At 43.4% G+C, this 16,702-nt stretch overlaps 2 protein-coding genes across 2 annotated transcripts; both read right to left on the bottom strand.

Annotated features, from left to right (window-relative positions):
- Window positions 1-12,727: 12,727 nt before the first annotated feature.
- On the bottom strand, window positions 12,728-16,071 carry LOC117864789 (uncharacterized). Its single transcript, XM_034748889.2, has 3 exons — window positions 15,073-16,071; window positions 14,624-14,680; window positions 12,728-13,998 (listed from the first exon to the last, which is right to left on the bottom strand). The coding sequence occupies exons 1-3, from the start codon at window positions 15,616-15,618 to the stop codon at window positions 13,906-13,908; spliced, it is 696 nt and encodes a 231-aa protein (XP_034604780.1). The 5' UTR covers window positions 15,619-16,071; the 3' UTR covers window positions 12,728-13,905.
- Window positions 12,941-13,816, bottom strand: LOC140220050 (U-box domain-containing protein 73-like). Its single transcript, XM_072291370.1, has one exon. It carries the CDS (start codon window positions 13,814-13,816, stop codon window positions 12,941-12,943), a length of 876 nt encoding a protein of 291 aa, XP_072147471.1.
- Window positions 16,072-16,702: the final 631 nt, after the last annotated feature.

Raw genomic sequence — 16,702 nt, 5'->3', positions numbered from 1 at the left:
GAATGAAGAGACTGGTCGAGCGTTAGCGATGGGCCACTGTTTCCGACCAATAGGCAAACAAGCATGGGACGGATGGAGTAGGCATGGAGAAAGCAAGGGTTAGGATTGAGTAGGATTGAGAAAGCAAGCACAAGCCGACCCAAGGGGCAAAGCAACTCATGGACTGGCGAACATCTCTATTCTGGACTAGTGCAAATGAATACCTCTTTCTCAAGGGTTGAGCCTCTTTTGGCTGGAAGAAAACTCTCGGAGCGAAGCGTCCAGGTGGTGAAAAAAAATGTCTGAGCTCAGGAATGAAGATAGAGCAAGTCTGTCGACCGGAGTGGAATCGAGTCCAGATAGTACGGACTTGGGGAAGAGTGGTGAAGCAACTATTGGTTGGGCCGGAGAGAATTGAGTTGAAGACCCAGGACAAAGCAATTTAGTACTATAAAAATAAGAAAAGAAACAAGGCGCGGAGCGTTGAGGCTGCAGGTCGCTAGAAAGGCGGTACAAAACTGATAAAGATGTGGTGGCCAGTCCAGAACGGGATTTGCGCGATGCCATCTCTATGGTCTTGTGTTCTTTCCTCACATTGGGAGTGCCACCCTGATCCCAAAAGAAATTTGTTTGTGCTTAAGCCGTTTCACAGCTCATAAGAAAGAAGAAAAGTAAGGGCCAGTTTGGTAGGGCTCCGGCTCCTCTGGAAATGGCTCCGGCTCTGACTTCTCTAGTTGAGTGGCTTCTCCGGCTCTGGCTCCTCCTTTTGAAAAAACGTTTGGCAAAACGGCTCTTCCTGTGGGCCCTTCCCAAGGAAGAGGAGGAGGAGCCGGAGGAGCCACTATTTTTGGCTCCTCCTCGGCAGTAAAAAAGGGCTCCGGCTTCGTAGGTGCTCCACTCGCGGAGCCGTTTGTGACGCTGCCCTCTGGTAGGGCTCCAGCAGAAGCCGCGATTGGAGCCGGAGCTGGAGCCCCACCAAACGAGCCCTAAATCAGAAAAGGTTTTGAGTCTTTCCCTAGAAACATGAGAAGGTACATTTTGACCAACAAGCCAGAAACGGATCTCGCTGTTGTCATCACACGAGCAAAGCAGCTCAGTTCTCTTGGGGTGGAAATCCAACGAGGTGACTTGATTGAGAGCTGTGACCCACGAAAGTTTGTATAAAGCCACCCCTCTACAATTGGAAATGAATAAAAATAAATGAATACATAACTAAATAATAAGCCTAGGTGGCAGGTTCCATAAATGCTATCTGGTAAGGTTTTTCTACAAAAGCCGCTAAAGTGGATTACTGGTAAAAGCACAGATCATTTGGTATTGCTGTTGGCCTTTTTTTCACTGCGCGCCTGGATTTGGCTATTCCTAAACCCAGAGCGTGGGAAACCCAAGCTACTTGACGCGCATACACGAATTAGGAAGGAGTTTTTTTTTTAAGCAGGATCATCATAAGTCTCTGGTGTGCTAGGCCCGGTATAAGGCTGCAAGATGAAAAGGATAATGCATTCTTTCATTCTTTGAGTATGTAAAAAAGATGAGTGAGGCAAACTTCTTCCCGCGCTATCTCTATTTTGAGTGAGGCAAACGTGAAAAGGAAGCAGATGCACGGGGTACCAACAATAGAAAGTCATATCCTTTCTATTTTGCTTCGCACCCTTTTTCTTTTCTTCTTTTCATGCTTAAAATAATATCTTTCAGACAGCATGCTCTTCGTTCTCGAGTGAATAAATTTCTCGGAACTTAGCCACCGGAATTCTTATCGACCAGAAAGAAGGAGGCCGAAGGTTGAAAGAGACCTATAATTTTTAGGGAAACGAATCTTCAATTTTTATCAGATATAATGAAATGAATCGCTTCACGCCTAGAAGAGATCCTCGGTATCTAAGGGAGTCGATAAGTATACATTGTAAGTAGTTGAATTTTCGCTACACTAGGATATTCAGTCAAATAATAATCTAAAAGAGAGTGTAGATTGGTCATAGCTACCAACGTGATCTCCGTACTTGGGAGTAAGCCTTCTTTCTGTTGTTTTGTCTTTCGTTTATTATTCCTGTCTGGTGTACTAGTCGGCCACTATGTATACGTGGACTGTTCACCGTTTATATATTCCATGGGTGTACAGGGGAAATAGTAAAAGGCAGGGAATCGGTCATCAATGGACTGCAGAAAAAAGCCTTTGGTCCCGTTTGTTTCCGCTTATAAGCGGCTTATCGGTGGAAATAAGCAAGAATCCTACCAAACGCTTTGTTTATTTCCACTGATTCTCGCTTATGTGGTAAGCCGCTTCAGAGATTTGAACTGCGAGAAGTGAAAAGCGAGAAGCGAGAAAATCTTCGCTTAGATTATAATCCAAGCGTGGCTAGGAGAAGTGTATCCAAACAGGACCTTTATCGATGTTAAATAATCTTCTGATAAAAGAAGTGGTATAGTTCCGGCTCATTCCTTCTCTACCAAATATCAGTTAGAAGACCCTGTGTTAAGTTCAATGTAAGTAAAAGTACCTTGGGCAAGTCTTTTACTACAAGAAGACTAAATGCATAAAGTTCAGGGCCCGAAAGTGAAGTTGGTTGAAGCCCTACCTTGCCCAGTTCCAATCATGGTTGAGTGTGGTTAGGTGCCGCTTATGCTGAACAATCAACTAAAACTCGGGTCAAAATCTTCTAATCGGGAAAAGGAGTAGTGTTCCTTCCGGTCAATCTCATGTGAGACCAACCCTGTTAGATTGCCATAGGTCTTATTTCTTCCGGTTGTGGGCTAGGGTAGTTCAAACCTTTCAATCTTAAACAAAATTTTAAATTCTTTAGTCAATCTAAAAATAAAAGCGGCGAGTGCCCCATACAAAAATTTCTTTCTTGCCTGACACCTGTTGACCCAAAAAATCGGACAGTGGACCTGACTCTTGCGTCGAGCACACGACCCGAGAGAATCTGCTTAGCTCCTGTTCGGGTTATCGCCCTGGTGCGGTTCACGCGACGTGCCAGTCAATCTGACCTATTGATTGACAAGGAAGAACAGATATCAAATTTTAGAGATTCGAACGGCTGGAATTCTGATCTACTCTAAAAAAACGTATCAGTGGATTGGCCGATGTAGTGTAAGGATGATCGGCTATGAAACAGCCGATAATCGCGTAACAAATGTAAAAGGAACTGCTAGAGTAACCTAAACAATGCTACAGAGACACACCTGAAATAGATCTAATCGACTGTATGATAACAAATAATGTATTGGTATAGCCGATAGTTCATGCCTCAAGCTGGATAACTGATGATAAAGACTAAAATAATAGGAAAAACCTATAATTCTAGCAAATACCGATAACTAGTGAATAAATCTAAATGAAACAACAGCGATGCGCCCGAAGTTAAAGCTTAGATATTACTCGAAACGCGGAACTTACAAATTGGCCGGAGATCACGTTGATGCAGCTCTGCCAACTCGCACGAACTCGTGAAAAGAAAAGGGTTTGGCGAAGTCGCCGACTTAAAAATAAAGTTGCGTGAAAAAAGTAGATTTGTATTGATGTTTGCTAATGTTTTTGCCAGCCTCACGGGGCACCTATTTATACCCTGTTACAACTCATTTCCTAACCGACTACGACTCAATATTCTATTTCTTATTCAAAGCAAAAAATATTACATATGGATACAACTCGCATCGGAGTCGAACACCATCCAATCCTCTATGGGCCAATCTTGTCTTCATCTTGTTACTGCCTTGGCCCATTCAGGCCCATATCGGCCGAGTTGTTCTGGCTTCTAATCGGCTAGTCCCCATCGATCTCATCGGCTAATCAACCGAATCACTGTAGCTTTACTAGCCGATTTCTCTAGCCATAGCCTCTTGTTTAATCGCATCAGACACTTTCTTCTCCTCTTGACGCTGACCCTGACACGTGTCAAAAACCAGCATCAATGCATGCCCCCCAGTTTCGGAGTGAAACATATCTTTTGCTCCAAAATTTTCTCAACTCCGATTCCTTCCTCCGGAAGAGACGCAACAATAAATGCAGCAAAATCCTCTTTGCTCCCAAAATCTTCTCCTTGATGATTGCATTCTTCAAACAGAGCGCCCGTAGGCAACCGCTCTTTTCAAAATTAGCACAGACGGCATGGTAAAAATTCCATATTTACCCTTCTCCTGAGTCATCCCACAGATACTCATCTCTTCCGCCGCTTCTTCTTCCTCCGAGCGAAAAGGGTTTCCTTTCCGGCGAATCATCCCCTGGTGCACCCCGGCGACCTTGCTCGTGCCGCTTCTAGGCGCATCCTCATGCGCTCTGGTGACTTGCTCGCGTCCTCCACCGACCGCCCCAGGGAATAATAATTTGTTTCCTTATATACATAAATATGTTATGTTTATTATTTTGCCAACCGGATCGGAAATGAAATGAATAAATTTATTTGTTAGGCTCGATTGGTTAAATTTATGTTTGCCTTAGGTGGGCTTAGCCCACATGTAATTGGGCCAAAAGTCAATTTCATTCATAAATCAGGACTAAAAGGGTCGCAAATAATTTGCACAACTTTTGGACTCAACCCAACAAAACATGGGCCTACTGGAATCAATTTTGGGCTATCTGAACTGCATTATCCTATGGGAACAAATTTGAGCTCGACCGAATAACAAATGGGCCTACCGGAATCAATTTTGGGCTATCTGAACAACAATGGCATGTGGGAATAATTTTAGGCTTGACCCAAGAACAAATGGACCAAATTCATTTTATGACAAAAAATTTATCACAATTGTCATGCTACATCAGATTCTGTCCATCGTGGCAAAATAGTAGGGATCAATTTATGACATTTTTGTTTGACGATCCGTAGACGTCATAATATTAGTGACGTAGCGAAATAAGAAATGTCACTAGTCACGGTTTATGATCCTCGACTAATGACGAAGAGTTTCCATCTCTCCCGCGTCATAAATCACAGTTTATGACACAAAAAAATGTGTTTATGACACTTTTTGGTTCGTCATAGGTCAGAAGATTTCTTGTCGTGATTGTTCGAGATTTATGGTAGTGTATGTGACCGTCCATGTGAAGCGAAAGAGAGTGCACTCATCCATGCTCTAGCTTATATTGATGAAGTTCTAGGCTTTACGATTGGAGACCTTAACTATGTTCCATATCTAAGGAAGCGAAGTAAAGTAGTATGAAATTTGAATTAATGCATGGATGTACCTCTACCCTTTTCTTATGGATTTGAACTTGTTCTCTCTAAGACCTTAAGTATTGATGTATATATTTCATTGCATATACAATCTTCTCTGAGTGTTAATGATTTGAATGGGTTGATATATTAATGTAATATTATTAGTAAAAGCTCGATCAGATACAAATACGAATTATAAAACAAAAGAAAAATGAAAGGGAAAAAATGAATAGAAGTTTAGTACCGGTACTAAACTGTCATCCGCAACAGTGCGATGTGGCTCGCAATTTAGTACAGGTTGGTATCACCGACTGGTACTAAATGGTGCATTTAGTATCGGTTGAGCTGACCAGGTACTAAAGGGGGTTACTGACCGGTACTTAGAGGTCGATCGTCCAGTAGTGGTGGGTCTTTGGTTTGTGAAATTGGTTTTTGGAGGCAATGATCCCATTGGATTCAATAGCAAATATTTAGGAGAGGTGGTTGGCCATGAGGATAGCGCGTGTGTTGGTGTTTTTCGGTTTCTGTTAGACTAAGGCGTTGGCACGTTCAAACATCATGTCACAACCCAAAGTTGCAAAACAAGTTTAACATGTTAACATGAGCATCACGAGCATCATGGCCAAGCATTTGTTTAAGTTCACATAATTGTTGTTTATTGTTAAAATTCAAACTTGTGAAGCAACTCCAATTTCTACTATGCAACTATGCCTTCTATTATTTTATTTAAATACTAGATGCAATTTAGTGATTTTATAGTATTTTTACTTAATTTTTTCATGATGTTTCTTGTGTTAAAAATTTATTTAATTTTCAGTTTTAGCTGTTTTCTTTTGTCAACTGTGTGAAAACCTGAGCAGTTCTTGAGGTGATTCTTATGGCATTGTGTTCTTTGCGTTTTTATCTATCAAATGAGTATTTTTGGGAGATTTTTGGATGCCTGTAGCTGGGTCATTTGAGTAGGGAAAGTTGAACGGTTTGAAAATCGGCTAGGCCCACGCGTCAGCGTCTCCTTCTCCTTCCTCCCAGCCTCTCGTTGGGCAAGGTAGACCTCGCCAGCCACGTCGCCACCGCACACCGGCCAGCGAGGCTTCGACCACGTGAAAACCCCCTCCTACCCTCACCCCGGTACTCCTTTATAAGCTGCACCAGCGCTTCCCGAAACCCTAACCACCTCCATCCACCATTGCCGCTGCCACCTCCAAGCGCCGTCGCCTCCGCCGGAATCCCACTGCCGACAGTGAGTCTCCGGTCGATTCCTTGCCGTTGGAGCTCCCTTGCGACGTTGCGCATCCGTTTTGCCGCTTACCGGCTGCTCTCCTCCGCCGTGCAGGTCCCCTCACCGGCGCCACTGTCCGCCACCTGCCGACGCCTCCTGGAATTTCTGCGTCGCCACCTCCTCATTGTTGTGCCGCCGCCGGTGATCACCGCCGCCTTGGGGCAAGGCACCGCCGCTCTTCCCGCCGTCGCGCGTTTCCCCTGCCACCGCCGGCCATGACCATGCGCCGTGCCGTGCCGTGCCGAGACTGAGCTCCTGTGTGTGCGTGAGGGATGTGTTGTAGGAAGAAGAAAGAAAACGAGAGGGTCATGGGGAAATTTCATGAACCTTTTTGCATGGAATCAATTGATCTGAGGGTTGATTTACAAGATGACCTCAGTTTTGTTTTATTTCCTAGATTTAAATAGCTGCAAACTTCAAAAATGCATAGAAATGTGTAGAAAAATGCTAAAAATGTGAATCTTATTTTTTTGAGTTCCTGATGATATCTAGTTTATTTCAAAAATGTTTATGTGCATCTTCCTATTCTGTATATGGTGCTATGATTTATTTTCTCTAAGAGTTGTTAAATGCTTTGTAGAGCATGTGGTGGTCCAAAAATTATGAAACCAATTTTTTTAGCTTCCTTTTATCATGTATGATCCAGATCTGCAACTTGTGTTAGTGGAATCTATGGTTTTTATGCTGTTTTAAATCTAATGTTTGTTTGCTGTCCTAATTTTTTTATTTGCCTGATAATTAGTCGAAAATTAAAAAAATGTTGAAACCACTTCTGTTAGCCTTTTTTTCCACATAATTAGTGGAAAACAATAAAAAATATTGAAAATGATGTTGATGCTTTTCTAGTTGATTTACAAGCCTTTTTAGATTTAATGTGCTTAATTGTAGTTTATCTTGTTTATTTTATATCTCCACATTAAAAATCGATTTTTATGTGAATCCAATTCTCATGATTTTGTATTGGTGTCTTCTGTTAGTGCAAATTACTTCATAATTTTTTCTGAACAGATGATTATAATCTTGCAATTTCATGCTTGCTTTTGGCTTATCGTGCAAAATAGTTTCTCTCATCGTTCTTGTATGATTTTGTATTATTTTTTAGCTAGATTGTTCTGTTAACAATTGATTTCTTACTGTTTCTTTTATTTTCCATGCGTTTCATGAGCATTTGCACTACAATCATCTCTAATGCATACACACATTTTATTCTTTTAGAGAGCGATTTGCCGGAGAACGTGACCTTTGAGCCCGAAGCCGAGGCTGGCGTAGAAGTCAAGTTTGAGCCCGAGGAAAACCAAGGCAAGTAGCTAAGCATATTTGTCTCCTACTTTTTGAAATAAAATTGTTACTATGAATCGCTATGGGTTGCATGTGGGTTATCTTATTGCATTATTAGAACCTATGTTTTTGTTATTATGGCCTCTCTTGTTTTGTTATCTTGTACCTTGTCGCTCGAGTAGTATGGGTTATAATGAATTAATCTTGTAATTGCTTAGCCATACTTAGTCATAGAATGATCATTTGGTAAGGGAAATGGTTATAGGTTAATCAACACTGTTTCTAATGAGGTTCTTTAATGTTGTTGAACAAATGAACATGATGGTTAATTTTGGATACGAGATTTGAGCGGTATGTAGGGTCACGAGAATGGAGTCTCGGTGACATAGGCCGCTCGAGTCGATTAAGGATCGTCCATTGTTGACGTCGGTTTGAGCACCTTTTTCGTGCTACCACATATTCCCATATGGGAGAACAAGCCTAATACCTTACTTGACTCGCTCTATGAGGCACGGTCTTAGATGTGTGGTCCTTGGACTATGTAGAGGAGCCTAGGAGTGTCCTCGGTGGACCTAGGTCGTCCTCCACATAAGCTAGACGTGTTTTACTCATAGTTTGAGGCGGTTTGAAAAAGGTTGGCATGAGTACCCCGTTGCGCAGCATTGATCGGGTGCATGAGCCGCAAGGTCCTCGAGTCGTGTGGGTAAAGAGTACACCCTTGCAAGGATAAATCAATTTGAATTGCTGCGCTCTCGGTTATGAGCAAGCTCAAGTCCTATGAATTCATCATAGAGTCACCGGATGCTTATAATACTTGTTCATATATTTATGCTCTATGTTACCATGTTGATGCAATTGTTTCCAACTCAAAGTTGAAGTGGGTTTGGGCAAGATTAATAAAACTTGCTAGCTGTCCACAGGGTATTATTCACATGCTTATGATCAAAAATTAAGGATAGGATGAGATAGACCTTAAAGCCTTACTCTTTGTTCAACCCTATGCATGATCCTTGTTATATAATTGTGTAAGACTTGCGAGTACCATTTTGTACTCATGTTACTATCGCACACTAAAGTTGTAGGCGAACCGGAGGCCGTGTTTGGTCACTTTGACCCCGCCGATCCGAGGATGGGTGATGAGTGACTAGAGCGGTCGTTTGTTTGTTGCTTCGATGGTGTTCTTGGACAACTACACCATCATGTCTTTTGCATTTATCTATCATCTCCGCTGCGTAGTAGTGCTCTTTTTATGGGTTTAGATGTTGGGAAAATCTAAATCTTAAAATTTAATTTCATGTTATTGTCATGAGTCCAAGACTTGTATTTTGGAGCTCATTGAATTAAATTTCAGATTTGAACCTAATGAACTTGTAACCTTAATTATTAAACTTGTGTAATGATTAAAAATGCTCTTTTATGGTTCATGTGGTGATGTGCAATTTGTACGGTTGGTGTTGCTCGATCTTGGGCATGTTGTGAAACACCTATCGAGACTACCGGATTTGTCTCTTGTTAAGTTGAATTGCACCGAGTCTTGCATCTCTAGGTGTGGGTTATCACTTGACACATCGCAAGATGCGTAAGTGTTGGCTCTCATCCTATTGGCATGACCGTCAATTCACTTAATTCGAGATCAAATTGGACGGTTCTCACACGTCATGCTCGGTAATCTCGTAGCTTAGTTGGGTCGTGGGTGTGTAGGCTCGACTGAAAGCTTGAAACGCGCGAGCTGGCTTGGCTCGGTCGTAGCTTGGCTCGGCTTAGTGGTTTTTTAACGAATCGAACTGCTGTTTTTACTCGTCTTGTTAAATAACTAGGGCTTGAGCAACCTCGCGAGCTGCTCACGAGCCAATTAAGTTAGAAGTTAAAAATTCAAATTGGGATACGGAGCCTCCGTATACAAAACTGAGGTCAAAACAACAAGAGTGCAGCCTTTAGTTGTTTTCTTTAAGCTATATATGTGTGATGTTGTACTTATGGCTGAGTTGAAATTTCATGTTCTGTGATTTTATCATTGTGTCAAATTAAAGTTAGTACTGATGTAGTCAATAAATTGCTCATGCACGATGGATTTTGGATGTTGAGACGAGCTTATGTTTTGTGCATGCTCCATGATGAATTTTGAATGTTTATACACTACTTCACATATAACCATCACCGTCTGTCCCAAAACAGCCATCACCGTCAATTTTGGAAAGTGGTGGATTTAGGTCTGCGGTGATGCCTATAGGTATCACCACTAGCCTCCCACCCGATTACCCAACAGTGATGCCATTTTTCAGAAAAAAAAAAGATAAAACCTACCGTTCTACCCGTCGCGGCGCCGCTATCGCCGCTGTCGTGCTTGTTTGTCACCCTGCTGCGCCGCCGGTCCTTGCCTGCCGTCGGAGCCAAAACGGACCATGGGCAGTACACACCACCGCGTCTCGCCACCGTTGGAGCCCCACTTCGCTACACCGTGCTGCCGGAGACCCACCTTGCCGTTCCGAGCCGCCGGAGCCCCACCTCGCCACGCGCACCGTCAGATGCCCACCTCGGAGCGGCTGTGGCGGCTGTGACGGTGATGACGGGGCTGGCGATAGGGACGAGATACCCGACATGGCGCCTGTCCCTCTCAGACAGAGTGCCTTGGCTTGCTTCTTGCTTGGAGGAGGCAGCGGCGGTACGTTTTTTTTTCTTTGTGAGTTTGATTTCTGGAGGCGATGATCCCGTTGGATTCACGAGCAAATAATATGTAGGAGAGGTGGTTAGGTTATACGAGGATAGCGCATGTGTTGGTCGATTTCTATTAGGCTGAGAGCCCGTTTGGTTACTTTTGCTTATTTTTAGCACGTGTCACATCGAATGTTTAGATACTAATTAGGAGTATTAAACGTAGACTATTTACAAAACTCATTACATAAGTGGAGGCTAAACGGCGAGATGAATCTATTAAGCCTAATTAATCCATCATTAGCAAATATTTACTGTAGCAACACATTGTCAAATCATGGACTAATTAGGCTTAATAGATTCGTCTCGCCGTTTAGCCTCCACTTATGTAATCGGTTTTGTAAATAGTCTACGTTTAATACTCCTAATTAGTATCTAAACATTCGATGTGACGGGTGCTTAAATTTAAGTCAGTGAACTAAACCAGGCCTGAGACCGTGAGGCGTTCGCACGTTCACGTCATGCCCGGTAATCTCGTTGCTTAGTTGGGGTGGGGTTGTGCCGTCGTGGGAAGGGTTGGCGCCAAAAGATGGATCCGTGAATATTTCAAACAAAATTCAACGATAGTCTCGTTAAGACTTAGGTCCTGTTTGGATACACCCTCCTAAAGATTAGGAGTCCACTTTTAGAACACTTTTAGGACTTATACATCCAAACATGGGTCCTAAAAGTGCACTCCTAAACTTTAGGATGATCATTTTCATTAGGAGGGCCAGGGGTACTAATGGATCCTATTTCTCCTAAAAGTGGTCCCCAAGTTCCCATTTACCCCTACTGCCCTCGCATGCATTAATGACGTGAACAATGCAGGGTAGTTTAGAGGAGTAATTGGGGGTAAAAATGATATTTTCCCTCTAAGGTCCTAAACATTATATGTACTAAACTTTAGGACTAGCAATTTGAGGGTCCTAAACTTTAGTACACTACTAAACTTTAGGAGTTTGTATCCAAACAGGGCCTTAGTGAGAGTCTCTTCTTCAACAAACAAATTCAATGATGGTCAAACGATATTGCAATTTGTTTGAATAATTTTGGATTTATCTAGTGAAGAGTGATAATGTAGCATTCAAATCTCACTCTAATTGAAAGCATATTTCAAAACCAAATTTAGTTCCTTCGTCACTCTCCCTGGGCCACATCTCCCTTTCCGGCTCAGCCCTCCCTCTCCTTCTCCTTTCCTTCTCCTTCTTCCTTCGTCCAAAACCAGCCCAACCCCCTCTCCCTTGCTATTGCCAAGCAGCAGAACACGGGCCGCGCCCCCATGCACATGAGGCATGACACACACGATGCAACGCCAGCCAGTCCCACACCAATTGACTATTTTCCTCTCTCTGCTCCGTCTTGTCCGTCACCACTTGCATTCCGTACCACCACCAGGCACCAGCCTTGCCGCGTGACAGCAGCAATAGCAACAAAAAGATGACAAAGATGAAGGCACACCCAGTAGGTTAGAACTTACCTCTGCAAAGTCTCATGGTGTTACCATTGGTCATTGGAGTCTGGAAGGAAAAGAAACTCTGTTTCTTGGTTGTTATTTAATTTCCTCTCTGTTATCCGTTGTGAGTTGTTGGTGTAGCTTGCGCCGAGCGCCCGAGACTTTATCCTGTTGCTTTCATTGTTTTGCTGTGTGTGATCCTCTACAAGTTCAGTAAATGACCTCATAGTCCATTATTGCCCGTAGGGGAAATTTTAATAAGTGATACTTGCCCCAACGCTTACTTGATGAATTTTTTCCAAGAAAAATATATTTCTAGTTACCAATTGCTTGGTTTGTTGAAAATAAGTCAGAAAGTTGTTGTTTACTGTCACGAAAATTTGTGACCATTTTGATCACAAGTGACAATTTATAAATCACAGAAACCTGGACAGGTAAAGGACAATGATGAATAAAATCGTATATATGACCACCTTGCCTGCACTACTCCAACTTACACAAACTTTACAACAATACGAAACTTCTCATCTATCCCTATAATATCTTCCCAAGTTGCAGCAGTATCCAAACGTGATCATTGCCATTTCCCAGGAAAGTTAGCAGAGCTGAGAAGGTTTATGATTGCACTGTTAGCAGAGCTGAGAAGGGTTCTGAAGGGTTCTGATTGCGCTATGGTGACGTTTGGTTCGGCGATTTTTCGGCGTTATCCGATTACGTCGCGATCGGAACCCGTTAGATGTGTTTGTTTTACGAACTCTGTAATCCGTTTCCGCGGTATCCAATACCAGGCCTATTTGTTAGTACTCCTGCCGGCTGCCAGTCCTCTACCAAATTTCGTGATTTTGCTTTCACGCAATTTGTTAGTCCGGCAGCTCTTCCTCGAGAGGATTAGTTCAGATTGATTTTTCTGACAGGGTAGCCAAATACCGTTACATGGTGAAAACAAACAAAGAACATGATCATTTCTTGTAACTGATTCCCCTGTGATATGTTATCATTGACGTTTACGTTACCACTCCACCAACCAAACACCACGTATCATCCTCACGGCAGGTAGTTCATGGTTCCTTGGTAATGTGCATTCCTCAAACTCCCCTGTGTTTAATCTGCAAAGCCTAACGCTATCGCGATTATACCGTCAATCTCAAACACTCTCTCCAGTGGCATGTCCTTTGTTTTTAACTTTCTCAAAACCTCAACAAATTCCTGCAATATCGGTGCCGTCTCCAGCCCGCACCTGCCTTCCTCCCCCTGAACGGCATGGTAAATCAGACCAACCGCAGTTTGGATGCCGCTTGAGGTGACATACCCTACTCCATGCTTGGTGATGACTTTCATCAAAACTACAACACTTGAAGCTATCCAATCTCGAACAAAATCACGATGTGAAGTACGCTCAAGCAGAAGCAAGCTCTCGTCAGTGACCACACCATCTGAAAGGCACTCCACCAGCGATTCATTAGGCACATGGCTCAGTGCTGTACCGTCATCTGTGCAGAGCGCGAGAATTGCAGCACTCGCCTCATTCCTTACCAGGGCATCCTTTGAACCAAGCAGCAAACCAAGCATCTCGATTCCACCTATCTCAACAATCTTTCTCCTGAAAGTGTTATACTCTGACAGGATGGTGACTACAGAAGATACCTTGGCCTTTACTGTTAATGGATATCCAAGCTTACATGCCCTTTTAATTGTTTTCATCAGTGCGTCTGGAAGTTTCTCTTGCTTAGCGAGGATCTCCCGGTTCGGACTGTAGAGAGACAGGTTCAGCATTATTGTCAGCCTCTTTTCCTCCAGGTCCTTGGTCCACGTTGACTTCCACTTCTTGTGTAGACCCATCAGCTTAGGAAGCAGATCCTGCCACTGATCAAGGCAGGGATTGACGCCTTTGGAGAACGTTGATAATAGCTGGATCTTGTTTAGACCCTCCTGCTGCTGTACTGAATGCACAGAGAGGTTCTCAAGGAGCAGCTGCATTTCTTCCTCTGAAGGTGGTGCCTCTTCAGTGGCAACTGAGGTAGAAGTAGCGGATGGAGGAGGAATTGCATGATCAAGGCACCATGCCGTTATGACATCATGGAGGAGGTGATTTGGAACTGTGAGTAAACGTTGGCCAGCATGCGTAGAGGACAACTGGTGGGAGAATCTGTGTCAACAGACTACAATAAAAGAAACGGAAACTTCAGCGACATCATCAATTCAATTGGTAACTACTGGAACAGAAATTTAGCATGGTATATTACACAACGAAGATGGCCATTTGCTCAACAATACAAGCAATGACATATAATATACATATTGCCTGGTAAATATGAACTGTTCATTGTATATAATATAACCAAAGTTCATTAAAACCAAACATTACAAATCCGGAGATTCTGTCAACAGTGAGACTAGTACATCCTAAGAATAATTAGCAGTTTCAGAGGTCACTGGTAATGGAACAAAATACATGTGGAAACCGTCCATTTGTGGCTTAATTACGACACAATGTATTAAAGAATCCAAAAGAACAACCAAAGTGGTGGATAGCAGTTTTAACAGCTTCAGAAAAAACTGATATCCAAAAAAGGTGGACGAATGTTGAGATGTAAAAGATTATAAAAGGACATATATAGCATTAGCATATTGGCGGAATGAAAGGTTTTCAATGACAGAAACAGTATACAACCAGATTGGCAACAGAAATGGAAAAGTAGCTGACGCTAGTAATATGACCAAAACAAAGCGAAGTATCAGCAAGAAATTGACAACAAAAACAATAAAACTGAGCACGGTGCTTACATGTCCAGATGTCAGGATGTGCGGATCAGCAATAATATCCATCTGCGACCAACTTTCCTGGAAACAAATAATTGTTGTGAGATGATTTATTTCGATGTAAAGAACATGAGGTCTGGAACTAAAGCAATAATCAGATGAAACTCCAAAAAGGGAACTACAACCAACACAAGCAAATGTGCCTTCTTTCACGAACTATTTTATTAGGAGCACAAAGGATTTGAAACGAACTATGAGTATCTCGAACTATTGGTACAAGGAAAAGCAATTAGTCTGTCCGTAAATTCCAGTCATCAAGAAGCCAAAAAAAACACGGCACCAAGCAACCGAAAATCTGAAATTGATCAATATACCAAGAAAGACAAAGCAGAACCCCATGAAGGCATGAACGAAAGACAAAGCAGAACACCATGAACCCAGGACAAGGAGCCAGAGCATTCCATGATACTTACACTACCACGAGACCATTTGGACACGAACTCCGCAGGCACCACGGGATCCTTCGCTTTGAATGAGACATCCATGAGGCCCTTCAACGCCTGCTCCATCTCAGCGAACACCTCGGCCTCGCCAGCATCGCCGACCTGGATTCTCGCCAGCGCGGATTTCATCATCGCCGCATAGACAGGCTTCTCCAGAGCAGCGGCTTGCTCCACCTGCTCGCCGTCTCCCTCGCCGCTTGCTTCCGACAGTTGCCTGTGCACGGAGCTAGAGACCCCGGCGGGGACGCCGGCACCCTTCTTGGCGCGCTCGCGCTCGTCTTGCTTCGTTCCTGGCCGCGCCACGCTCTTGGAGGCAGCGGGGCCATTCTTGATCTGCTTGATCGCCTTCCCGAACAGCCGCCTCCACGGCGAGAGGTTGGCGGCACGCTTGGCCTCGTAGATCCTCTCTATTGCCCTCTCAACAGCGCCGACCAGCTTCTCCTCTTTGGACGACGGCACCCTCGGGGACGGAGGTGGCCGTGCCTGGGCCGGCGGCGAGGAAGATTCGCCCGACATGGCGCCTGTCCCTCTCGGCGCCTTGTCTCACCTCTTGCTTCAGGGGAGGAGGAGGCGGTGGACTGGAGGTGGGTTCTTGGTTTGCGAGTTTGTTTCTGGAGGGAAGAGGCGATGATGATGCTGGGTTCAGGGCGATTTATAGGAGAGGCGGAGGCTTGGCCGATAGGGTGGCGTGGTGTGGCGCGGTCGCGCAGACATTTCGTCAAACACATGAGGTCCCGGCCTTCATCAACTGTCAGGCGCCGCCAACACAACTGCGCAGGCGCCATATCCGCGTTCGGGGCAGCAAGCGAAGTTCTCCACTCGCCGGGGATGGGCAATTGCACGTCCTCGGCTCGCTGCGTACGGGCAATTGCGCGTCCTCTGTCACCGGCGGTAAGGCACGCCGGTGGCAAGGCACGCCGGCGGCAGATGGAAGGCTTGCGCCAGGGGAGGGGGCCAAGGCGTGCGAGTGGCGACATATTGGGTCAAGACTCAAGAGTACAGTAGTGACGGGTGTTCAGTTACAATTCGTTTATCTTTTCCTTTCTTCACTCCAGGATATCACCCTAAATTACTAATCCCGGAAACCTTTTCCGAACATCTTTTGAAATATTTGAAACAATTCTGAAATTTCTCAAGAAAACTTAATTTTTTTGAGTAATTCTAAATTTGTAAGGTGAGGAAAATGGCAAAGTGTTAATCAGGCTTTGATCGAGTGTGCACTCGAACAAGGTTAGCTCGGTAATGAGATTTGAAGAAAGAGGTTATCACGTCTATTTCGTCATATACTCAAATCTAATAAAAATTGATAAAATGTTTGTAAAACTTTTAAGGTATGATATTTTCACAAGATTTAAAAGTTTTGCAAGTATTTTATAAATTTTACTCTCAACAAAATATCAATACCAAATTCAACTTAAGTAAAAAAATAAAAGATAAATTCTATGTAATTAATAATAAACATCTTTGGTAAAACCATACATTTGAGACTGAAACATTTAAATTGAAAACTGCATATTATATATTTTATTAATTTGGTTTTACTGGAATTTGTGATCCCATGTGAAAAAGAAATGCGGAGCAAAATTAGAATCCTCAATCT

The sequence above is a fragment of the Setaria viridis genome, chromosome 1 (genome assembly GCF_005286985.2).
Source record: "Setaria viridis chromosome 1, Setaria_viridis_v4.0, whole genome shotgun sequence".
NCBI lineage: Eukaryota > Viridiplantae > Streptophyta > Magnoliopsida > Poales > Poaceae > Setaria > Setaria viridis.
This window is presented reverse-complemented; position numbering and strand designations above follow the sequence as displayed.

What these genes read in the sequence shown, in the direction of transcription:
- LOC140220050 (XM_072291370.1), bottom strand. Translation starts at nt 13,816, where the DNA reads ATGCAGCTGCTCCTTGAGAACCTCTCTGTGCATTCAGTACAGCAGCAG.
- LOC117864789 (XM_034748889.2), bottom strand. Translation starts at nt 15,618, where the DNA reads ATGTCGGGCGAATCTTCCTCGCCGCCGGCCCAGGCACGGCCACCTCCG. An exon ending in CCAAATGGTCTCGTGGTAGT is followed by an intron (nt 14,681 to 15,072) that starts GTAAGTATCATG and finishes ATTTGTTTCCAG; the next exon opens with GAAAGTTGGTCGCAGATGGA. An exon ending in ACATCCTGACATCTGGACAT is followed by an intron (nt 13,999 to 14,623) that starts GTAAGCACCGTG and finishes CTTTTATTGTAG; the next exon opens with TCTGTTGACACAGATTCTCC.